Below are 26,294 nucleotides of genomic sequence, written 5' to 3'. Positions count from 1 at the left end.
CCCACTACAGGGGTTGAGCTGCTCCTCCTCCTCCACTACAGGGGTTGAGCTGCTCCTCCTCCTCCACTACAGGGGTTGAGCTGCTCCTCCTCCTCCACTACAGGGGTTGAGCTGCTCCTCCTCCTCCACTACAGGGGTTGAGCTGCTCCTCCTCCTCCACTAAAGGGGTTGAGCTGCTCCTCCTCCTCCACTAAAGTGGTTGAGCTGCTCCTCCTCCACTACAGTGGTTGAGCTGCTCCTCCTCCACTACAGTGGTTGAGCTGCTCCTCCTCCACTACAGTGGTTGAGCTGCTCCTCCTCCACTACAGGGGTTGAGCTGCTTCTCCTCCTCCACTAAAGTGTTTGAGCTGCTCCTCCTCCTCCACTACAGGGGTTGAGCTGCTCCTCCTCCTCCTTCTCCTCCTCCACTAAAGCGGTTGAGCTGCTCCTCCTCCACTACAGGGGTTGAGCTGCTCCTCCTCCTCCTTCTCCTCCTCCACTAAAGCGGTTGAGCTGCTCCTTCTCCTCCTCCACTAAAGCAGTTGAGCTGCTCCTTCTCCTCCTCCACTAAAGCGGTTCAGCTCTAACTTCACTCCAACCCTGTTCCTGGAGAGCTAACATCCTGTAACTTGAATCCAACCCTGTTCCTGGAGAGTTTACGTCCAGTAACTTCACTCCAACCCTGTTCCTGGAAAGCTAACATCCTGTAACTTGAATCCAACCCTAATCTATCACAACTCATTTGAATAATTAGCTGGTTGATAAACTGAATCATCCTAGTTCCAGCTGTGGTTGAGTGGTAGGAGACCGGTCGGTAGAGTAAATACTGAGGGGAGCAGGATTTCAGATGAGATGGATGAAAGAGAAGTAGCAGTGTTTCTGAAGTATGACATGAGGTCTTAGATACATACCCAGTTAAGAGTCTTATAAAACACATGTAACAGTAGGAGTAGGCGTTTACACACACACAAACACGCGCCCCCACCCCCCCCCCCCCCACAGACTCCCGCCACACACACACACACGCAAGCACTAAAATAAGAGCACTTTATTGTCCATTGTACTTACAGTTCACAGAAATATGTATTTTTTTTAAATCAAGCTTTCCACAAGGCCTCACTCAGATTGAAGCTGTAAAAGCCACTGTTAGACTGCTCTATAGAGCTGGAAAAACAGGCATTTTGTGGGTGGGAAGGACAAAGAGTACAACTCCCTCTAGTGGTTCTCATAGGCAGCACACTATTCCCTATAGAGTACGACAGCATGAGTCATAATACCCATAAAACCTAGCGGTCACACAAGGAAAAGGTTCCAAATCGTTTTTCCACCATTCATGTGGATTTTAGAAACACTTCAAATAAGGGCTGTGTTTCGTGTACCCTGGCGTGACGCTTTGATAACAGTGTAAAATCGCTCTATGACAATATAGTCGCCTGTATTTACCTCCCAAAAATGTAACGCTAATTAGCTGCTAATGTGGCTATCATATAGAACTATAAATGCTTGTCTCAAGAATCACGTCACTCAACAGGGCCCATAATGATCTGGACGATGCTTCCTAAAGTAGCCATTTTAAATGCATGATTTAATTTATACAATTTATAAAAACAAGTCCAGCTTTCTCGTTAAATATCTAGCTAACTTGGAGAAGCTAGACGTTCTTGATCATGTTCGTTTGTGTATGTGGGTGAGGGGACGGGAGCCTACTTTCAAGTACTACTTGACTTGAAGCTACACTAGCTAGCGGTATTATTTTGGTCTGGCGTTTTGAGAGGTTTACTTTGAGACATTGACCTGTTCGCTGGTACCCTCTGGACAGCAGATCATTAGTATAGCCAGTAGACAAGGTTGTGTCATCTTATTTAGTCCTATCTGTTATGGAGGTTTTAAATGTATTGGGTATTCACACATTTATTTTTGAGGTAGAATTACTGTCGTCATGTTATTGATGTTTGTTTTTTTAGGTAGAATTACTGTCAATGTTATTGATGTTTGTTTTTTTAGGTAGAATTACTGTCATGTTATTGATGTTTGTTTTTTTAGGTAGAATTACTGTCATGTTATTGATGTTTGTTTTTTTAGGTAGAATTACTGTCATGTTATTGATGTTTGTTTTTTTAGGTAGAATTACTGTCATGTTATTGATGTTTGTTTTTTTAGGTAGAATTACTGTCATGTTATTGATGGTTTTTTTCGTCGCCTCTCAACTAGATCAGCTGTTTCAACCTGGAACACTATTCTCCTTATTTGGTCTGCTAGCATGTTAGCAGATAACATAGACTTCCTGAAAAACAGGAGTGTGTTTTCAAAAAGTATCTCAAATACATCCCCCCCGTGGTTACGTGGTTACTTAACCCAATACTTTTACCCGCTAGGCTGCCTTCCGCCCAGGACGCAGACATTCAAGCGGGACACTGAGAGCATCCCAAGTCTCCTGTGGTCCCAGTACTGGTTGATGTACAAGCCTACGTGACCACACATACTCTTCCATCATTCACACACAGCGGACACAGATCACCATAGTAACTATGATTACTAACCTGGGACACAGATCACCATAGTAACTATGATTACTAACCTGGGACACAGATCACCATAGTAACTATGATTACTAACCTGGGACACAGATCACCATAGTAACTATGATTACTAACCTGGGACACAGATCACCATAGTAACTATGATTACTAACCTGGGACATAGATCTATAGTTCATTATGGTGCTCTATGATTACTAACCTGGGACATAGATCTATAGTTCATTATGGTGCTCTATGATTACTAACCTGGGACATAGATCTATAGTTCATTATGGTGCTCTATGATTACTAACCTGGGACATAGATTTATAGTTCATGGCTCCCGAGTGGCGTAACAGTCTAAGGCACTGCATCTCAGTGCAAGAGGCATTACTACAGTCCCCGGTTCGAATACAGGCTGTATCACATCCGACCGTGATTGGGAGTGCCATAGGGCGGCGCACAATTGGCCCAGTGACATCCGGGTTTGGCTGATGTAGGCCATCATTGCAAATAACAATTTGTTCTTCCCCGACTTGCCTTGTGAAATAAAGGCTACATTTAAATAAAAATAATAAAAAAAACATGCAGCAACTGCAGCACAATCAATAGGAGGTGAACAGTGCCTGGTGCTGAAAATATAGCTACACTTGTTATGCAAGTTTTGCACACCAACAGATGGAGAAAACCTACACCAGTGCAGCAATGCAATCTTAATTTTAATGTGACTTTACAAAACAACAAGAGGGCTTAATTGGAGTCTATTTCCCAGAAGTTTCTGTCCATAACTGATGCAACACGAAAAAGCATTAAAGACCGAGTTAATGAGTACTTGAGGTCACGAAGAAAGTCTGGACATGGCCTGCTCTCCCTTTTGTAAGGAATTAGGCACTTTCTCATGTTTACTACAGTATGTACTGTAGGCTATGTTTATTTGTCACACTGCACAGTAGCCTAATTAACAAATGAAGGTGGCTTATGACTTCAAAATGCTTTCAGAACAAAAATGTAAAAGCATATTGTACAGTCCTGTATTTCATCATCTTTATGCTTCGTTAATAAAATTATAAAAATACTCTTTCAAATGCAGATGTTGATTTAGTTACGGATCGATAACAAATGACTAATGGAATAAATATCACTGATTTACATAAATATTGGAATAAAGTTGTCTAATGAAGGCAAACAATGTAGAATCCTGCAATCCTGTAGCCTACACCCGACCGTCACATTGTACAGCGCCATATTTTCCATTCCATCCACACGGAAACCCTGAGGGTTTCGTTTTTCTCTGAATAGAAACACCATAATATTAATCAAATTAATTAAACGAAATTTATTAAAATCAATCCCAAATACTATGTTGTTACAGAAAAGGTCTTAAAGTCTCTGGTAATGCCAATATGGAAGACTATCAAATGATTCTCAAAGATGCCCTCTGGTGGGCAAACTAGCACTAACTTGCATTAATAGAAAAAAATGGCTGACAAGTAAATAACGTGCCACAGAATGCTGCAGCAGCCCGTAAAATGTGCTGCAGTTTGACAACTATTAAAAGAAGGAACCACTGATTAAAGTCACCTTGTCTGAGAGAGATTTAAAAAGCTATCAAAACGTCACGCCAGGGAAAGCCTCCAACACAGATCTGGTTTGAAATGGTTACATTAAAAAAAATGGTGGGAAAAAAATGATTGGAACCAGTTCTGTGATTGCTAGGTTTTATGGGTATTACGACGTGTCCACTGTGGGGCTCTATATAGTGCTAAGTAATTAACCAAAATGTTATTTTTGTATAGAATTTTTTTACTAATTGACCAATGTTCTGTAAGTGCAATGCGAAGTGTCTCTTGAGATAAATCAAAACAACTGTGCCGATGTAGTAGGGCGTTATAGTTTCCAACAGGCCAATATTTGACAAAATTAGCATGTTTTCTGCGCTAAACTAACTACAATGACCATAATACATTGCGCGCCCACTTGTCCGGTCTGTGTGGGCGGAGTGGAAGTGGTGAATGCTATTTTACAGTAAACAAACTGACAGACTCAGTACGCTCATAGGGAGGGACAATCAACAAGCAGAGCACTTACACAAATGACTAATGATTGGCTGAGAGAAATTAATGCTAAAAAAAAAAATTGTGGGGGCTGTTTTGTTAGACTTCAATGTGGCATAACATTATTGATCGTAGTCTGCTGATGGAAAAAACGTATATGTTATGGCTTCACATCCAAAGCGTTTTGGGGCACTGTAAAGTCCATGGAGAATAAGAGCACCTCCTCCCCGCTGCCCACAACTGAGCCTAGGAAACACGGTCACCACCAATAAATCTACGACAGTCGATCATTTCAAACAGCATTATTCTACGACTGGCTACGCTTTCCACCTGGCTACCCCTACCCCGGCCAACAGCTCTGCACACACTGCAGGAACTTATCCAAGCCCCCCATGCTACTCCTTCACCCAAATCCAGACAGCTGATGATCTGAAAGAGCTGCAAAATCTGGATCTCTACAAATCAGCTGGGCTAGACAATCTGGACCCTCTCTTTCAAAAATTATTCGCTGAAATTGTTGCAACCCCTATTACTAGCCTGTTCAACCACTCTTTCGTATCGTCTGAGATCCCCAAAGATTGGAAAGCTGCCGCAGTCATCTCCCTCTTCAAAGGGGGAGGCACTCTAAAACCAAACTGTTATAAACCTATATCCATCCTGGCCTGCCTTTCTAAAATCTTCGAAAGCCAAGTTAACAAACAGATCACCGACCATTTTGAATCCCACCGAACCTTCTCCACTACGCAATCTGGTTTCCGAGCTGGTCATAGGTGCACCTCAGCCACGCTCAAGGTCCTAAACGATATCATAACCGCCACCAATAAGAGACAATACTGCGCAGCTGTATTCGTCGACCAAGCCATGGCTTTCGACTCTGTCAATCACCACATTCTAAATCGTCAGTCTCAATAGCCTTGGTTTCTCAAATGACTGCCTCGCCTGGTTCACCAACTACTTCTCAGATCGTTTTGACAAACTGAACTCTGAAGGCCTGTTGTCCGGACAGTAACTATGGGGTAACTATGGGGGTGACACAGGGTTCAATTCTCGCGCCGACTCTTTTCTCTGTTTATATCAATGATGTTGCTCAAGGTCCTAAACGATATCATAACCGCCATCAATAAGAGACAATACTGCGCAGCTGTATTCATCGACCAAGCCAAGGCTTTTGACTCTTGTCAATCACCACATTCTTATCGGCAGACTCAACAGTCTTGGTTCCTCAAGTGACTGACTCGCCTGGTTCACCAACTACTTCTCAGACAGAGTTCATTGTGTCAAATCGGAGGGCCTGTTGTCCGGACCTTTGGCAGTCTCTATGGGGGTGCCACAGGGTTCAATTCTCGGGCCAACTCTTTTCTCTGTATACATCAATGATGTCGCTCTTGCTGCTGGTGATTCTCTGATCCACCTCCATGCAGACAACACCATTCTGTTTTCCTCTGGCCCTTCTTTGGACACTGTCAATAAACCTAAAAATGGGCTTCAATGCCAAACACTCCTTCCGTGGCCTCCAACTGCTTTTAAATGCAAGTAACACTAAATGCATGCTCTTCAACCGTTTGCTGCCCGCACCCGCCCGACGAGCATCACTACTCTGAACTAGAGGTCGACCAATTAATCGGAATAGCTGATTAATTAGGGCCGATTTCAAGTTTTCATAACAATCGGAAATCTGTATTTTTGGACACCGATTTTGACAATTATTATTATTTTTTTACACCTTTATTTAATCTTTATTTAACTAGGCAAGTCAGTTAAGAACACATTCTTATTTTCAATGACGGTCTAGGAACGAACGGTGGGTTAACTGCCTATTTCAGGGGCAGAATGATAGATTTCACCTTGTCAGCCCGGGGGTTCCAATCTTGCAACCTTACAGTTAACTAGTCCAACGCAATAACGACCTGGCTCTCTCTCGTTACACTCCACAAGGAGACTGCCTGTTACGCGGATGCAGTAAGCCAAGGTAAGTTGCTAGCTAGCATTAAACTTCATATAAAAAACAATCATAATCACTAGTTAATTACACATGGTTGATGATATTACTAGATGTTATCTAGCGTGTCCTGCATTGCATATAATCTGACTGAGCATAAAAGCATACAAGTATCTGACTGAGCGGTAGTAGGCAGAAGCAGGCGCGTAAACATTCATTCAAACAGCACTTTCGTGCGTTTGCCAGCAGCTCTTCGTTGTGCTTCAAAAATTGCGCTGTTTATGACTTCAAGCCTATCAACTAGCTAGTTAGCGCGTGCTAATAGCGTTTCAAACGGCAGGAACTAATGGGGATCCATTATAAACCCCTGGAAGAGTAGCTGCTGCCTTGGCAGGAACTAATGGGGATCCATAATAAACCCCAGGAAGAGTAGCTGCTGCCTTGACAGGAACTAATGGGAATCCCTAATAAATACAAGTAGTGAGAGATAGCCCAATGCGTTTCTATGGGTTTATTTTGGACTTTAACTTGCCGCCTGTCTTCCTTCGGGACAACTCCTCCCATTTTTAGGGCGGAGACATGAGCATCTCGTCATTATATAGAGATATCTGGTGGGGGGGCAGACACAGCGACGAAGAGAAGAGAGAGAACATGCGATCGAGAGTGATAGCATAGGTTATGCTGCAGCAAATGTAGGTCTCTCTGTCACTAGAAAAAAAACAATTACCATGATGAGATGATACATGCATTGTGAACTGCACTCAATGTCCCCAACCTGAGCGTTAATGATTGATCATGCAAATAGCAGCCAGAAAGCCGTAGCCAGTAGTGAAGTCCGATTTAGTCATTGCATATTATTTAACAGTTCCTGTTACGCCATGCTGTTCATTTAAATTAATTAAAATAATCGGTTTCTCGCAATTATTTATACCCGGGAAAAGGGTTTGGGCTTTAAATCTCAGTAACAAGGTTCCCACTATTCAACCCTAAACAGTATATGAATAGAAAAGGTGTGTACAGCAGTAGTTGTTATCTAGGATGAGCCTTGACAATAATACAGTACACACACACACAAATTAGGTAAAACCGTATGTAAACATTATTCCAGTGACCAGTGTTCAATGACTATGTACATGGGACAGTAGTCTCTTAGGTGCAGGGTAGAGTACCGGGTGTTAGCTGAGCTGGCTAGTAACAGTGACTAAGGTTCAGGGCAGGGCCCTGGGCGGAGGCCGGCTAATGGTGACTACAGCCTGACGGGTAACAGCCTGACGGGTCTGGAGGCTTGATGCACCTGTACCATCTCCGTGATCATGCTATGACTCGGGTGGCGGGGGTCCTTGATCATCTTCTTGGACATAAAGACACTGGGTGCTGTAGATGTCCTGGAGGACAGGCAGTGTGCCCCCTGGTGATACGTTGGGCTGACCGCAACTCTAGAGAGCCCTGCGTTTGCGGACAGTGCAGTATCACAGGTAGGGATTCAGACTCAGGGTGTGAAAGGCTGAGCTGGAGTCAATGAACAGCATTCCTCCTGTACGGCGCGATGGAGTCGTCTGTGGTTCTGTTGGGGCGGTATGCATATTGTAGTGTGTCTAGGATGTCGGGTAAGATGCGGGAGGTGATCCTTAACTAGCCTCCCAAAGCACTTCAGGATGACAGAAGTGAGTGCTACGGGGCGATAGTCATTTAGTTCAGTTACCTTCGCTTTCTGGGATACAGGAACAATGGTGAACATCTTGAAGCAAGTGGGGAAATCAGACTGGGATAGGGAGAAACCCGAAACGACCTCAAAAAACACTAATAGTGCACTACTGTATGTGGCTTGGGCCAAAACAAGTTAATTTCATAGGGAATCGGGTACATTTCAGACTTGCCTCTATTCTCAAAGCCATTTCTGTATCACCCTGTGTCAGAGGGATTTGAGAACTTGTCTTGAGCTGATATAATTCCTGAAAGTGGGTGAACTAAACACATTTCCTTACAAACCAAGTACATCCATATCAAAAACACATTATTTTCAGCACGCTAGCTTTAGAACTCTTTTCAGAACTCTAGCTTTAGAACTCTAGCTTTAGAACTCTAGCTTTAGAACTCTAGCTTTAGAACTCTAGCTTTAGAACTCTAGCTTTAGAACTCTAGCTTTAGAACTCTAGCTTTAGAACTCTAGCTTTAGAACTCTAGCTTTAGAACTCTTTTGTCAGTCAATAGCATTCTTGTGGACATATTTCTCTGGATCAAAAGAAAAGTAGAAGACTGTTGTTACAAACCTTTGAGGGTTTTCTTCAGATGAGAGAGAAGGCCTCCAAGTCGCTGCAGGTCAAAGTAGTCCACCTTCCCATTGTAGAAGAGCTGAGGTGGAACATAGGCCTCTGGAGAGGGAGAGGAGGGGAAGAGAGGAGAGGAGAAAATAATTAGCATTACCATTGAGATGGTAGATGAAGACAGGGCTATTGTGGGTAATTACCCGTAAAGTAATTAAGATAATCATAAACTCAGTCCCCTGAGCAATAGGATGAGAGGGGGAAAAAAATGATAAAGGACACATGGCTTAGGAAAAGCTTTTCTGTGAAATATCTCCCATGTCCTAGTAATACCAGGGGACGAGATGCCCTTCATGTAGTTGGCTAAGAGTATAATGTGTACAGGGGAAAAGTGAGCAGAGCGTTTAGTACAGGACAGGGTTCGTACAGAGAGTGGCAAGTCAAATTCAAGACAAAGCTAACTAGCGTTAGGGCAATGATTAGAAGTATATGGTAACAGCTAGCATGCTAACACTAGTTTAACAACTTCCTTCAAACTTCCACAGAGGCTGAAGGGTTTCAATTGTTAAACAGCCACCACTAACATTGAGTGGCTGCTGCCAACAACTCCAGCCACTTTAATAATGGGAAAATTGATGTAAAAAAAATAGATCACTAGCCACTTTAAACAATGCCACTGTTATATGTTTTATATACCCTACATTACTCATCTCATATGTGTAATCTGTACTCTATCATCTACTGCTTCTTGCCATCTTTATGTAATACATGTATCACAAGCCACTTTAAACTATGCCACTTTATGTTTACATACCCTACATTACTCATCTCATATGTATATACTGTACTCGATACCATCTACTGCATCTTGCCTATGCCGTTCTGTACCATCACTCATTCCTATACGTTTATGTTCTTCATCCCTTTACACTTGTGTGTATAAGGTAGCTGTTGTGGAATTGTTAGGTTAGATTACTCGTTGGTTATTACTGCATTGTCGGGAACTAGAAGCACAAGCATTTCGCGACACTCGCATTAGCATCTGCTAACCATGTGTATGTGACAAATACAATTTGATTTTATTTGCCAAAAGCCTGACGTATCCCTTTAATAGAAGTAAATTGACATTGTATTCTAGCTCAGCCGTAAGGGTTTCCCCTAGACACACTGGTCCAAGATCAGCTTTGAGGGCTTTGAACGCTCCTCCAAATCATGCATTATCCCACTGTTGGTATAATAGAAGTAACTTGACATTGGGCTGTTGAATTCCCCCGCTCGAAGTTTGAAGTTGGGTCGTTCTTGAAATACAGTGGCATTTGGGTATGGCGTTTTGATTTTATATAAAAATTAAAAATAACTGTGGGTACATTTACCCATTCTAAATCAACTAATATGGTAGCTTAATGACTAAATCATTTCTACCATTATGATAACATTGTGTAACCAGTAGGAGTAGTAACGCCGACGATGGTAACGCCGACGATGGTAACGCCGACGATGGTAACGCCGACGATGGTAACGCCGACGTCACATTTTAGGAATATTTTCTGAAATGTAGGCCACAAATCTTCAAATCAATTTGGAGCACACTTCCCCATTCCAATTGCACATAACGGTAGGCAGGCTTCAGCGCGTCGCACACCACTTCGCAATGAGCTGGAGGCAGTAGACATCGTGAAAACACGTACTTGCCTCCTTTTAATATGCAATAAAACGTTCCGGAGTTAAGTTTACCTTGTTTCAAAGTAGCCTAGCCAAAATATAGACCAATTATTTTAAAGACTTCCATATGCCATTGTAAACCAAACGTTCTGATCTGTTGCATCAGACTAATTGTTTTATTTGTAGATGTAGCCTTGGCTAACGGATTGTATGAATTTGGAATATATCTCATCCCACAACTGTAGCAGATTTAGTTTGGAATAGGTCATTTCTTTCTCCCAGAGAACAGCAATCTGTCCAGTAGTATAGATAAACTTTTCTACTATGGGGGGGGGGGGGGTAGTAGATAGACATAAGCTAGTGACTTTGCTGTTCGTTTCTCGTCTTGTTGGCAAAAGTAAAATGTGGGGAGGTATTGTAACATCTTCAAATGCACATCTAAATTTGAGAAGAAGACGCTGTTTCATGTTCTGTTCATATGAATTACCAAAATGTCAAATGAGATCTCTGTCATTCTGAGCACTGTGGATGGACACCCTAATCAGGTTACGCACCCAATGCATATGGGTCTGGTAAATTACTCAAACGTACGGTAAATTTAAATGCTGCTGGTGAAATGGCCGGCGCCACATTTTCCTAACAAAAATCCTGGTCTGCCCCCCCCCCCCCCCCTCACCGTCGCTGCTGACGCAGCCAGGGTTCCTCATCTTCCCTTCGTCCCAGTAGCTCCTTACGGCCGTGATGAGCCGATGCAGGAAACACACCATGTATTCTGGAGGACACAGTGCTGTGGGGTGCTGAAACACACACACACACACAGGAAACACACACACAGGAAACACATCATGTATTCTGGAGGACACAGTGCTGTGGGGTGCTGAAACACACACACACACACACACACACACACACACACACACAGGAAACACACCATGTATTCTGGAGGACACAGTGCTGTTGGGTGCTGAAACACACACACAGGAAACACATCATGTATTCTGGAGGACACAGTGCTGTTGGGTGCTGAAACACACACACACAGGAAACACATGTATTCTGGAGGACACAGCGCTGTGGGGTGCTGAAACACACACACACACCTGAAACACACCATGTATTCTGGAGGACACAGCGCTGTGGGGTGCTGAAACACACACACACACCTGAAACACACCATGTATTCTGGAGGACACAGCGCTGTGGGGTGCTGAAACACACACAGCATCCGTGTAACACAGGAAACACATCTCTTACCCCTCTGTTGCTGGCGTTCTCCTGTAGAAACTTCCTGAACTTATTCAGGAATATGTACCGCGATGCTTCACCCTGTGAGAGACAGAAGCAGCGACGGTCAGTGAGAGAGTTGGAGACGTTTTATAAACAGAAGAAGTGGAACTGCATTATAAAAATCGGAGGACACCAGAAAACAACAGCAGTCAACGTTGAGTTTTCCCAGATATCCTGAACACGAGGTAACGTGTGTTCCTCTCCTCGTGAAGCCAACGGCCTCAATGGTGCATCTCCAACGAATAAGTGTGTCGACGTTGACATATTCTGTATCTACATTTTCAGCGGTTTAAAAACCAATTGGTTAAAAAAAAAAAAAAAAATGGGCAAAAATGAACGTAAAAAAAAAAAGAAAAGGGACGTACCGTTCCTTTGTCCTTGTTGTTAAGCATCAACTTCAGGATCTGAACCTGCAACTCCTCCACCACTGACAGGACAGAAGAGACCGCACAGCTGAGCCAGAGCATCATCATAATATTTATTTTTTTACATCAGCAGTTGTCAAAGAGCTTTCACAGAACCAGGCCTAGACCACAGAGAGCTTTCACAGAACCAGGCCTAGACCACAGAGAGCTTTCACAGAACCAGGCCTAGACCACAGAGAGCTTTCACAGAACCAGGCCTAGACCACAGAGAGCTTTCACAGAACCAGGCCTAGACCACAGAGAGCTTTCACAGAACCAGGCCTAGACCACAGAGAGCTTTCACAGAACCAGGCCTAGACCACAAAGAGCTTTCACAGAACCAGGCCTAGACCACAGAGAGCTTTCCCAGAACCAGGCCTAGACCACAAAGAGCTTTCACAGAACCAGGCCTAGACCACAGAGAGCTTTCCCAGAACCAGGCCTAGACCACAAAGAGCTTTCCCAGATCCAGGCCTAGACCACAAAGAGCTTTCACAGAACCAGGCCTAGACCACAAAGAGCTTTCACAGAACCAGGCCTAGACCACAAAGAGCTTTCACAGAACCAGGCCTAGACCAGAGAGCTTTCACAGAACCAGGCCTAGACCACAGAGAGCTTTCACAGAACCAGGCCTAGACCACAGAGAGCTTTCACAGAACCAGGCCTAGACCACAAAGAGCTTTCACAGAACCAGGCCTAGACCAAAGAGCTTTCACAGAACCAGGCCTAGACCACAAAGAGCTTTCACAGAACCAGGCCTAGACCAAAGAGCTTTCACAGAACCAGGCCTAGACCACAAAGAGCTTTCACAGAACCAGGCCTAGACCACAAAGAGCTTTCACAGAACCAGACCTAGACCACAGAGAGCTTTCACAGAACCAGGCCTAGACCACAGAGAGCTTTCACAGAACCAGGCCTAGACCACAAAGAGCTTTCACAGAACCAGGCCTAGACCACAGAGAGCTTTCACAGAACCAGGCCTAGACCACAGAGAGCTTTCACAGAACCAGGCCTAGACCACAAAGTGCTTTCACAGAACCAGGCCTGGACCACAGAGAGCTTTCACAGAACCAGGCCTTGACCACAGAGAGCTTTCACAGAACCAGGCCTAGACCACAGAGAGCTTTCACAGAACCAGGCCTAGACCACAAAGAGCTTTCACAGAACCAGGCCTAGACCACAAAGAGCTTTCACAGAACCAGGCCTAGACCAGAGAGCTTTCACAGAACCAGGCCTAGACCACAAAGAGCTTTCACAGAACCAGGCCTAGACCACAAAGAGCTTTCCCAGAACCAGGCCTAGACCACAAAGAGCTTTCACAGAACCAGGCCTGGACCACAAAGAGCTTTCACAGAACCAGGCCTGGACCACAAAGAGCAAGCAGAACAGGAACAGAAGCATACGAAAGGAGGGGAAAAAGAAGAAAGAAAACTCCCAAGGAAGAAAATGTAGAGAGAAACCCAACCCCTTCTGGCTGTAGACAGGGAGACAAATGTGATGGGGAATTTGTAGTGGACATGACTAACCCTCGATCCTCTTCTTAAGCCTCTGACAGCCTCTCTCGTAGGCCCGGCGCCTCAGCCTCTCCTCTGCACTCTCATCTTTAGACTCCTTTCCCTAGTCACACGAGAGGGGACCGATTGTACTGTATTGCATACAACCACAGTTGTTGTTATCAATTTGTTACACTCTTAGAAATAAGCAGTGCTACCTAGAACCATAAAGGATTCTTCAGTTGTCCCCGTGGGGAAAAACACCTCTGGAAAATAAAGATTTTTTTTTAGTTCCAAGTGGAACCCTTTCACTAACAGAGCGTTTCCCTAAACTCGGTCCTCAGGACCACAAGGGGTTTCACGTTTTTGGTTTGTGTCCCTAGCACTACACAGCTGATTCAATTAACCAACTAATCATCAAGCTTTGATCATTTGAATCAGCTGTGTAGTGCTAGGAGCACAAACCAAAAACGTGCACACCTTGGGTACCGAGGACCGAGTTTGGGAAACGCTGCATTGAGACAAGGTTCCAAAGGGCTCTACCTGGAAGCAAAGGGGTGATCTCCTATGGGGACAAGCAAACAACCCATCCTATGGGGACAAGCAAACAACCCATCCTATGGGGACAAACAAACACTTTTTTTGTAGATAGAAATGTTATGCGCTTCTGAAACAAAACAAAAAAAATGGTAGCCAAATCATGACATCCTTTTCAGAGCTGTGATAGGCTGCACCTCTCAGAGGAAAGCCGTGATAGGCTGTACCTCTTTGTCGAAGCGTGTGGGCCACCAGGTGGTGGGGATGAGTTCCTCTAGTCCCGCCTCCTTCACCCTGAGAGGAGTCTTAATGTAGAAGAACACCACTGAGCGCAAAACATCAAACGTGTTGAGAGTTAAAGACAATAAAGATTATATACACATGCTAACACACGCCCGTCAACACGCGCCAGACAACACGCTAACACGCGCCAGACAACACGCTAACATCCGCCCGACAAACACGCTAACACCCGCCCAACAAACACCCGCCTGACAAACACGCTAACACGCGCCCGACAAACACGCTAACACCCGCCCGACAAACACGCTAACACCCGCCCGACAACATCCTACACATACCAAGCAACGCAGCGTGCAAGATTAAACAGTTGAAGACTACACAGACAATCAAAATATACTGTAAACACATTTCACATGGGAAAGTGTTAGGGGTCCAAGGACAGAGCCATAGGGGACGTGTCGTATGGCAGAATCTTATCCTGACCAACTAAAGAGCATTTAAAATTGATGAAACTAACTACATTGTCTCAAACTCATGCATCGCAAGTACATGACCACTTAGTGTGATAATTATGAAGCATAATAAGCACTTCCTTAACCAATGAAAGGATATAGAACATTGCTGAGCAGATACTTCCTGGACTTCTCATGGCGCAGAATAGCTGTCGTCAAACGAAGGTAGTGAATCTGGAGAATGTCATAGAAGACAAATTACAAGTCATATGCAGAGTCACAATTACCATTACAATACATTGAATATACACACCACAAACCCACTCCCCAGGATCCACCCACTCCCCAGGATCCACCCCCTCTCACCCCCCCAGGACCCACCCACTCCCCAGGATCCACCCACTCCCACCCCCCCAGGACCCACCCACTCCCCAGGATCCACCCACTCCCACCCCCCAGGACCCACCCACTCCCCAAACCCACCCCCACAGGACCCACCCACTCCCCAGGACCCACCCACTCCCCAGGCCCCCAGGATCCACCCACTCCCCAGGATCCACCCACTCCCCAGGATCCACCCACTCCCCAGGCCCCCCAGGATCCACCCACTCCCCAGGATCCACCCACCCCCAGGACGCACCAACCCCCCAGGACCCACCCACTCCCACCCCCAGGACGCACCAACCCCCAGGACCCACCCACTCCCACCCCCAGGACGCACCAACCCCCAGGACCCACCCACTCCCACCCCCAGGACGCACCAACCCCCAGGACCCACCCACTCCCACCCCCAGGACGCACCAACCCCCCAGGACCCACCCACTCCCACCCCCAGGACGCACCAACCCCCCAGGACCCACCCACTCCCACCCCCAGGACGCACCAACCCCCCAGGACCCACCCACTCCCCAGGCCCCACCCACTCCCCAGGCCCCACCCACTCCCCAGGCCCCTCAGGACACACCAACCCCAGTAAATAACAGCGGAGCTGCTGGACATTTTTAACCACCTCTCTCAGATTGTAACCTCAACAAGCTCTCCTCTGCTAAATGTGACAAGGACGAAATGAAACAGATCCTACTCCTAAACACACACACACACACACACACTCTGCTCTGAACCATGACAAGGACAAACTGAGAGACACCCAACTCCTTCACAAACACAGCTGCTCCTTTGACGCATCTAAGGTTAAACATCAACGTCGTAAATTCTTTTTTTTAAATTTACGAGGTACTTTTTGAATTAACCAGCTATGTATATCACACCAAGGTGATATCTGATTGACTGTTTATCATCTCCTCCTCTGTGTCCTTCATGTGTTTCAAATGACACCCTATTCCCTACCGAGTGCACTACTTTGACTAGAGCAACATAGGGCACAGGTCCAAAGTTGTGAAAATTGAGGCCCTGGACAGAAGAGGCAGGCAGGATCAATGCTGTAGGATTGATTTGAGAAGGCCGACTGGAATATGTTCAAAAAGATTCATCCACCCAGGACTCATCCTTCCACATTGAGGAATATACCTCGCTAGTCACAGGCTTCAATAGGAAATGTGTTGATGATGTGCCCACAATAATAATCATCATCATGAACCGGACATACCCCAACCAAAAACCCTGGATGAACAGAGATATCCGTACCATGCTGAGAGGCAGCACTGCAGCATTCAGTGTCATCAGGGTTTGTTCTGCCGACTTGGTGGAGCGACGCGTTCAAGGCAAGCAGGTACGAGCTCCACAAATCCATTAGGGACGCATAGAGCCACGACAGACTCAAACTTGAATTGATGTTCGACAAACTCAGACTCCGCATTGCATGATGCAAGGACTACAGACTATCCATGACTCTTCTCATCTTTATTGAAGACTCATCTCTTCAGTAGGTCCTATGATTGACTGTAGTCTGGCCCAGGAGTGTGAAGGTGAACGGAAAGGCACTGGGAGCAACGAACTGCCCTTGCTGTCTCTGCCATGGCCGGTTCCCCTCTCTCCACTGGGATTCTCTGCCTCTAACCCTATTACAGGGGCTGAGTCACTGGCTTACTGGTGCTCTTCCATGCTTCCATGCATCTAATTATCTCTCAGAGGACCTGAGCCCGAGGACTATGCCTCAGGACGACCTGGCCTGATGACTCCTTGCTGTCCACAGTCCACCTGGCTGTGCTGCTGCTCCAGTTTCAACTGTTCTGCCTGTGGCTATAGAACCCTGACCTGTTCACCGACGTGCTACCTGTCTAAGACCTGCCGTTTTCAAATCTAGAGACAGCAGGAGCGGTAGAGATACTCTCAATGACCGGCTATGAAAAGCCAACTGACATTTACCTCTGAGGTGCTGACCTGTTGCACCCTCAACAACCACTGTGATTATTATTATCTGACCCTGCTGGTCATCTATGAACGTTTGAACATCTTGGTCATGTTCTGTTATAATCTCCACCCGGCACAGCCAGAAGAGGACTGGCCACTCTCTAGGTTTCTTCATAGAGGTTTTGGCCTTTCTAGGGATTTTTTCCTAGCCACCGTGCTTCTACACCTGCATTGCTTGCTGTTTGGGGTTTCAGGCTGTGTTTCTGTACAGCACTTTGAGATATCAGGTGGTGTAAGAAGGGCTTTATAAATACATTTGATGTCTCAATTGTCTCAATGCTTAACAGTCCTTTAACTTGTCTCCTCCCTTTCATCTACACTGATTGAAGTGGATTTAACAAGTGACATCAATAAGGGATCATAGCTTTTCACCTGGATATACCAGGTCAGACTAAGACATGGACCGAGCAGTTGTTCTTAAATGTTTTGCACACTCAGGGTATACCATGCGTATCCTGTACATTGGACTACTAAAACTAGGAACTAGTGTGACAGTGGACCCACACCTGAAAACTCTCCCTCTGCTGCTGTTATACTTTACCTTGCGAAAGTATTCGGCCCTGAAAGAACTGAAAACTGCTGTTCACAAATGCTCTCCATCCAACCTCACTGAGCTCGAGCTGTTTTGCAAGGAGGAATGGGAAAACATTTCAGTCTCTCGATGTGCAAAACTGATAGAGACATACCCCAAGCGACTTACAGCTGTAATCGCAGCAAAAGGTGGCGCTACAAAGTATTAACTTAAGGGGGCTGAATAATTTTGCACGCCCAATTTTTCAGTTTTTGATTTGTTAAAAAAGTTTGAAATATCCAATAAATGTCGTTCCACTTCATGATTGTGTCCCACTTGTTGTTGATTCTTCACAAAAAAATACAGTTTTATATCTTTATGTTTGAAGCCTGAAATGTGGCAAAAGGTCGCAAAGTTCAAGGGGGCCGAATACTTTCGCAAGGCACTGTACATAGCTTACAATTGGCTCATTCAACCCACCCTCCTCTCGTTTGTAACTATGTCCCCAGGTCATTGCTGTAAATGACAATGTCTTCTCAGTAAACTTACCTGGTAAAATAAGGGCTAAATAAATTTAAAAAATAAAAATTAAAAACATTGGACCCACAACAGAGAATTCTCCCTCTGCAGCTGTTACACATAGTGCCATTGTAAAAACACAAACATGACAGGATGGGACTCACCTGTGTGAGAATGCAGCCAAGGACTAATCTCAGTCTCTCAGACAGGAAATTACTACAGGGCTACGCCTCAAACACGTAAAAAAACAAAAAAAAACACACCCTTCTCCACTTGGCCTTATGGGGGATACCCTGCGGTCAGGGGAAGTTGGCAACGTTGAGCCCATCAGCCCTCATTTGTGATTGAGTTTGCGAGTGTACAATTATGTTCACGTCGAGGCCTGAAACGCCCCATAATTCAATTCGCGATGATTGTACATCCGCTAAGAGTCAGCCAAAAATTAAAACCTCCACGTCAATATGGAGAAGTCAACATACAAGTGTAAGTAAAAACTAAATGTAAATCAGTTATAGACGGTGCTACTAATGCATGATGGCACAAACACGTCTCGTAAAAAGTAATGGTGTTTTTGTTTGGTTAGCTAGCGCATAAAACTTTCCCTGTCATCACACTAATACGCTGTCATTTTGGATTTACCTGATATCGTCGGATGGCTAGCATTCGATGTCCGCGGATGCTTCGTCTTCGAGCCAAGATATGAAATGCAATCATAATTGAGAGCAGAGGATATAAACCACACACACAATCGCTACCGGTGGTACCATGACGACTGAAAACCACAACCGGTGGTACCATGACGACTGAAAACCACAACCGGTGGTACCATGACGACTGAAAACCACAACCGGTGGTACCATGACGACTGAAAACCACAACCGGTGGTACCATGACGACTGAAAACCACAACCGGTGGTACCATGACGACTGAAAACCACAACCGGTAGTACCATGACGACTGAAAACCACAACCATAGGACAAACGAGTGACATTTCAATACACGTCATGATATGTAAATCAGAAGTGTCCACTCAATTTGAGAGCTGAGGGGAGAGGGTGTGTCTTGTGTGTTTGGAATGCAGCCCAGGTATGCTATGGAGGGGGTGGGGGCCGGAGTCTAAGACAGGAAGTAAATCCACAGGTATGCTAGAGTACGGTCCGTGGGTGTGGCATCCTACCTGGAAGCCCAAGTCTGGGATGATGGGGGAGAATCTATAGGCCCTCAGCAGTGACATCATCAGCTGCTTCAGACACTCGTTCACCTCATAGTCCTGTACGGGCAGAGTCATTGCATTCAGAAAAAGATTACATTTTGCACATTAGGCCCCAATCCTACCTCGAGAGCCGCACGCATGACTGAGTTAATTGCACAAAATCGACCATTGCCATCAACGCATCATTTACACAAACATTTGAGTTAAGCGATAAAGATTTTCAAACTAGAATTGGCCAAATGCAGGTGCAGGAGATATGTTCAGCAAAGACTAGCTAGCGTTGGCTACATGCTAGGCCAGAGGCTCACCTCACCTTAGGGTTAGAGGTAAAGGGTAAAGGGTAGGTACTGACCTCCATGAGAAGCCAGAAGAGGTCCAGAAGCTGCTGGATGAGAGGGTGTTCGTCCACTGAGCCACCCCCCTCCAGAATACCCAGCAGGAAGTTCATCAGCACATCTTCTACTAGATACACCTTACACTGTGGAGACAGATATTCAACATGTCACACTGTGGAGACAGATATTCAACATGTCACACTGTGGAGACAGATATTCAACATGTCACACTGTGGAGACAGATATTCAACATGTCACACTGTGGAGACAGACCCTCAAACATATTACACACAAGACTAGAGACAATAATACACACAAGATAAATGATGACATGAACACCATTTGATTCCGATTGGAATACATTCAACTGACCACAATGAATCAAATGTCCAAATCATATTGTCCCAAAAAAGGACAAAATGTACACCAGTTTCTTTTGCAGTCATTTAGCGGTGGGAATGCACAAAACCCCAAAAAAATACAGAGAAAAAAAAACAACTAATCTGTGGAGGCACACTTAGAAGATGCTATATAAAACAGTCCACATTTACTGTTTCCTCTGCAAACATAACAAGTAATGAATAGAAACAAACTGACAAGCCAATAGTAGAACAGTTGATTAACCTAGTCGGCTTGTTGTTGTGCGTTCTATGCCAGAGAAATATCCCTCTCGAGGCGCGTTTCGAGTGTCATAGGGAAGGAAACACTCATTCAGACAAGACACAACAACTCATAATACCATCGTGGGAAAATAGCAGTTTTAATGGCATTGGTTAAAAAAAAAACTTTAAAAAGACAAGCCCAGATTTCCATTCTTACTTTATCAATTTCTCAACTCCTTAAAACCCAGAGTTTTTAGCAGCGGTATGGTTGAGTACATGACTGCCACAATTCGCATGAGTGCATAATATAGTTTAGCAAGAGTAGTGGCAGCCAGGGAAAGGATTGAGGGAAAATGGTGACATTAAGTGTTTATTTTTGTCTGTGAGAAGTACAGGCAGGGGACGCGTTACCCTACCGGGTGATGGGTTACCCCAAGTTACCCTAAAAAAGGTAGGCCTACAATTACATTCACTGTGTTTATGCATGTGTTTTCGGGACATAAAATAAATATAATGCTAACGAGTTAAAATATCACATTTGGGATCTAGTTAATGATTAACCCAATAGGGTAAATGCAGATAAATGGGCAACCCTATGCTTCAGCCAATTTATAACTGTATCAGTTGGGCTTCAGGTGATAATGCTTATTGCTTATCATATTGTTTATTTCACCTTTATTTAACCAGGTAGGCCAGTTGAGAACTAGTTCTCATTTACAACTGCGACCTGGACAAGATCAAGCAATGCAGTGCAACAAAAACAGAGTGACACAGGAATAAAAAAAAAACACAGTCAATAATACAATAGAAAGTCTATATACAGTGTGTGCAAATGAGGTAGGATAAGGGAGGTAAGGCAATACATAGGCCATAATGGCAAAGTAATTACAATTGAGCAATTAAACACTGGAGTGATAGATGTGCAGAAGATGGATGTGCAAGTAGAGATACTGGGGGTGCAAAGGTGCAAAATAAATCAAATAAATAACAGTATGGGGATGAGGTAGTTGGATGGGCCATTTACAGATGGGCTATGTACAGGTGCAGTGATCTGTGAGCTGCTCTGACAGCTGGTGCTTAAAGTTAGTGAGGGAGATAGGAGTCTCCATCTTCAGTGAATTTTGCAGTTTGATCCAGTCATTGGCAGCAGAGAACTGGAAGGAAAGGCGGCCAAAAGAAGAGTTGGCTTTGGGGATGACCAGTGAGATACACCTGCTGGAGTGCGTGCTACGGGTGGGTGCTGCTATGGTGACCAGTGAGCTGAGATAAGGCGGGGCTTTACCTAGAAAAGACTTATAGATGACCTGGAGCCAGTGGATTTTGCGATGAATATGAAGCGAGGGCCAGCCAACGAGAGCATACAGGTCGCAGTGGTGGGTAGCATATGGGGCTTTGGTGACAAAACGAATGGCACTGTGATAGACTGCATCCAGTTTGCAGAGTAGAGTGTTGGAGGCTAGTTTGTAAATGACATCGCCGAAGTCAAGGATTGGTAGGCTAGTCAGTTTTACTAGGGTATGTTTGGCAGCATGAGTGAAGGCTGCTTCATTGCGAAACAGGAAGCCGATTCTAGATTTAATTTTGGACTGGAGATGCTTAATGTGAGTCTGGAAGGAGAGTTTACAGTCAAACCAGACACCTAGGTATTTGTAGTTGTCCACATATTCTAAGTCAGAACCGTCCAGAGTGGTGATGCTGGACGGGCGGGCAGGTGCGGGCAGCAATCGGTTGAAGAGCATGCATTTAGTTTAACTTGCATTCAAGAGCAGTTGGAGACCACGGAAAGAGAGTTGTATGGCATTGAAGCTCATCTGGATGGTTGTTAACACAGTGTCCAAAAAAGGGCCAGAAGTATACAGAATGGTGTCATCTGCGTAGAGGTGGATCAGAGAATCACCAGCAGCAAGAGTGACACGCTCAACACGCCTGCTAGAATCTTGACTAGAACCAAAAAATGTGATCATATTTCTCCAGAGCTAGCCTCCCTACACTGGCTTCCTGTTAAGGCAAGGGCTGATTTCAAGACTTTGAATAGTGGTGTGGAGGTTGTGCTTTGGCAAAGTTTGTTTGGCCCTGTCCGGGGTATCGTCGGATGGGGCCACAGTGTCTCCCGACCCCTCCCGTCTCGGCCTCCAATATTTATGCTGCAATAGTTTGTGTTGGGGGGCTAGGGTCAGTCTGTTATATCTGGAGTACTTCTCCTGTCATTTCTGGTGTCCTGTGTGAATTCAAGTCTCCCCCTCCCCCCTGGCCTGATGACTCCTTGCTGTCCCCAGTCCACCTGGTCTTGCTGCTCCTCCAGTTTTCAACTCTAGAGACAGCAGGAGCGGTAGAGATACTCTGAATGATCGGCTATGAAAAGCCAACTGACATTTACTCCTGAGATGCTGACCTGTTGCACCTGCAACAGCCACTGTGATTATTATTATTTGACCCTGCTGGTCATCTATGAACATTTGAACATCTCGGCCATGTTCTGTTATGATCTCCACTCGGCACAGCCAGAAGAGGACTGGCGACCCCTCATAGCCTGGTTCCTCTCTAGGTTTCTTCCTAGGTTTTGGCCTTTCTAGGGAGTTTTTCCTAGCCACGGTGCTTCTACACCTGCATTGCTTGCTGTTTGGGGTTTTAGGCTGGGTTTCTGTACAGCACCTTGAGATATCAGCTGATCTAAGAAGGGCTTTATAAATCAATTTGATTGAAAAGTAGACAAGTTCAACGACTCTTCACTCACCATAAGTGGGGCAAAGTAGTTAAAGATGTGTGCCAGAGTCACTAGGGTGGTGGGTTCTCCATGTAGGCTCCAGCAGGCACTGTCTTTCTCCAGCACCTTCTCCTCCTGTTGGGAACGGACAAAGGGGAGAGAACGGTTGACATATGATGGCCAAACAATTCTGGAAACTTCCACAAATGTAAATGGTTTATCAAAAAAAATCCCGGTTATTGGATTCCCGGAGAAAGGAAAATAAGCAGGTAATCCTCTAACCGGGGATTTCATGAACATTATTTAGACACAAATGTATCGTAAGATATATTAATAAATTACCATTTTAAAACAGTATTCACTTATATAGTACTCATACTATCGCATTTGGTAAATACCCTGCACGATGAAGCAGAATTGAGCACTCTAAAACCTGCTGTTGAGCAATAAAATAGTGAATTGACCGCTTTGTTGATGTTTGAATCCAAGATAAACCCCTTCAATATTACCTGTGTGTCTAAGGTGGTAGACAGGACTGTCTTGATATAACCTAGCAGTTTGTGAGCCCTGAGCAGGTCTGCAGTTGGAGGGTTCTGGAGGGGCAGGTAGCCCTCTACAGGGTATCTGAGGGGGCGACTGCCGAAGTTGAACGCCACGGACTCTTTAAAGGACAAGCTGATAGCAGGGAAATAGGCCACACCTGGACCCATCTTAATGTTACTGAACGCTGTGCCCAGTGACTGGCCATTCCTGAGAGAGGGAATTGAAGAGAAGAGAATAAAAGCTACTTTAATATCCAATTTACAAAATAAATGAACATTACAATATCTCAAAACATGAGAATACGGTAAACGAGCAGATAAAAAATGTAAACAAAAAAAATAAAACATCACAATAATGTGATTAGAAAACAGTGATAACTTACAGACAGAATGTGATGGTTCCCTCGTCAAGGTCTATCAAACAGCTCACTATGTCTCCAGCTGCCCATGACTACAAAACAAGAAACATGTCAGGACATTACATTAGCTAGCACACGACCCCATAATAAAAACGTTAAGCTTGATGAACCATTGAGACCTTCTCACCTTGCCATAGTTAGTGGTCGTTACGTTCCACTTCCTGACTCGGTTTCCATCGTAAGCGTACGAGTCTGGAGTGTCACCCACACCTTCCTGATAAAGAGAGAGGACACACATGACAGTACCACTATACACCAACGGAGGATGCTGAGGGGAGGACGGCTCAGAAGAACGGATGGAACAGAGCGAATGGAATGCCATCAAACTCATGGAACAACGTGCAGGATTCCATTCCCTCCTCCCCAACTAAGGTACCACCAGCCTCCTGTGCTATACACACCCTCCTGATGAAAAACAAAACATATGCTGGACACAACATATCAAAAGTGTTGGTTTCATGACCTGAAATAGAGCCCAGAAATGTTCAATATGCACCGAAAGCTTATTTTGCTCAGTTTGTGCAAACATTTGTTTACATCCCTGTTCGTGAGCGTTTCTCCTTTGCCCATATAAATTCATCCACCTGACAGTTTTGACATATCAAGAAACTGAAGCATGATCATTACACAGGTGCACCTTGTGCTGGGGACAATAAAAGGCCACTATGAAATGTGCAGTTGTCACACAACGCCACCGATGTCGCAAGTAGAAGCGTGCAATTGGCATGCTGACTGCAGGAATGTCCACCAAACCTGTTGCCAGAGAATTGAATTGTCACAGGTTGTCCCAGTGCCCCTACTGTACCTCCAGGTTGTCATAGTGCACCACCCTATCAGTACCTCAGCATACGTTTCTGGTTATAAGAATGATCTTACCTCCTGGTTGAACCTGCAGTTCAGAGTGCACCATCCTATCTGCATCAGGCCCTGTGACGAGATCAGCACCTCGTACGCCCATTTCCCTGGAATCCATGGTACAGTAGTCAACGTTAGACATGCTTCTGTACCAACATGAAATGTGCCTGATTTAATTAAAAAAATATTAAGATCTGTACATTCAGTGAAAATATGATAGTGTAGAATTGTCTTGATTCTGAAGCATTTACCTCTGTATACACAGGTAGTAGCTCTAATGGAACTGAAATTGCTATGACCTATGACCTGGAAAGAAGAAGAAAAAAACAGTGACAACATATGGAGGGGGAGAAGAAAAAAAACAGAAACAGATTTTTTAGGTACAACATAAAAATTATTCTAGATCACTTCGAGTTGATTCTTAGAATGTATTCCAAAATTCTAGTAAACGTATTCCAAAATTCTAGTAAACATATTCCAAAATTCTAGTAAACGTATTCCAAAATTCTAGTAAACATATTCCAAAATTCTAGTAAACCCAACCATTTTATCATTTAGCAGACACTCTTATCCAGAGCAACTTACATTTTGAGAGCATACATTTTCATAAAGGTCCCCCCTGTGGGATTTCAGGAACCCATAACCCTGGCGTTGCAAGCACCATGCTCTACCCACTGAGCCCAACCCCAATGCTATGTTTCTCACCCCCAGCAGATCATCATCCACGAACAGGAGGCCCTCGAAGCCACTGGTGTGATCCAGGACCACGGTCAGAGGACCTAGACAACCATCCACTGGCTGATCTGGAGGACAAGGACAGGCTCTAGTATCAGTTTGGTGAGGGCCATGTACAGCACCAGTCAAAAGTTCTGACACATCTACCCATTCAAGGGTTATTCTTTAGTTTTTTTTAAACTATTTTCTACGTTGTAGAATAATAGTGAAGACACAAAATCTATGAAATAACTCAAATATTTTAACAAATCAAAATATATTTTAGATTATTCAAAGTAGCCACCCTTTGCATGGATGACAGCTTTGCACACTTGGCATTCTCTCAACCAGCTTCATGAGGTAGTCACCTGGAATGCATTTCAATTAACAGGTGTCTTTTTATAAATGTATTTGTGGAATTTCTTTCCTTATTAAACGCATTTGAGCCAAGCAGTTGCGTTGTGACAAGGTAGGGATGGTATACAGAAGATGGCACTATTTGGTAAAAGACCAGCTCAAATAAGCAAAGAGAAAGAACAGTCCATCATTACTTTAAGACATGAAGGTCAGGTAATGGGGAACATTTCAAAAACGTTCAAAGTTTCTTCAAGAGCAGTTGCAAAAACCATCCAGCGCTATGATGAAACCGGGTCACATGAGGACCGCCACAAGAAA

General features: G+C 44.6%; 1 protein-coding gene across 3 annotated transcripts in view; it reads right to left on the bottom strand.

Moving 5' to 3' along the window:
• Nucleotides 1-26,294, bottom strand: part of LOC135541322 (E3 ubiquitin-protein ligase RNF123) — a 268,130-nt gene that overhangs the window by 232,879 nt on the left and 8,957 nt on the right. For all 3 annotated transcript variants that reach the window (XM_064967483.1, XM_064967484.1, XM_064967485.1), the window contains exons 5-20: nucleotides 25,611-25,708; nucleotides 25,157-25,211; nucleotides 24,927-25,012; nucleotides 24,178-24,264; nucleotides 24,015-24,082; nucleotides 23,599-23,839; nucleotides 23,120-23,224; nucleotides 19,801-19,926; nucleotides 19,413-19,505; nucleotides 14,994-15,067; nucleotides 14,366-14,483; nucleotides 13,635-13,725; nucleotides 12,070-12,131; nucleotides 11,672-11,743; nucleotides 11,094-11,214; nucleotides 8,762-8,863 (exon numbers count right to left, since the gene is read on the bottom strand). In XM_064967483.1, the coding sequence (XP_064823555.1) occupies nucleotides 8,762-8,863; nucleotides 11,094-11,214; nucleotides 11,672-11,743; nucleotides 12,070-12,131; nucleotides 13,635-13,725; nucleotides 14,366-14,483; nucleotides 14,994-15,067; nucleotides 19,413-19,505; nucleotides 19,801-19,926; nucleotides 23,120-23,224; nucleotides 23,599-23,839; nucleotides 24,015-24,082; nucleotides 24,178-24,264; nucleotides 24,927-25,012; nucleotides 25,157-25,211; nucleotides 25,611-25,708 (1,599 nt within the window). The remainder of the gene's footprint in view (nucleotides 1-8,761; nucleotides 8,864-11,093; nucleotides 11,215-11,671; nucleotides 11,744-12,069; nucleotides 12,132-13,634; nucleotides 13,726-14,365; nucleotides 14,484-14,993; nucleotides 15,068-19,412; nucleotides 19,506-19,800; nucleotides 19,927-23,119; nucleotides 23,225-23,598; nucleotides 23,840-24,014; nucleotides 24,083-24,177; nucleotides 24,265-24,926; nucleotides 25,013-25,156; nucleotides 25,212-25,610; nucleotides 25,709-26,294) is intronic.

The sequence above is a fragment of the Oncorhynchus masou genome, chromosome 6 (genome assembly GCF_036934945.1).
Source record: "Oncorhynchus masou masou isolate Uvic2021 chromosome 6, UVic_Omas_1.1, whole genome shotgun sequence".
In the NCBI taxonomy this organism is placed as follows: Eukaryota; Metazoa; Chordata; class Actinopteri; order Salmoniformes; family Salmonidae; genus Oncorhynchus; species Oncorhynchus masou.
The sequence above is the reverse complement of the archived record's forward strand: the minus strand, read 5'-3'. Positions and strand labels throughout refer to the sequence as shown.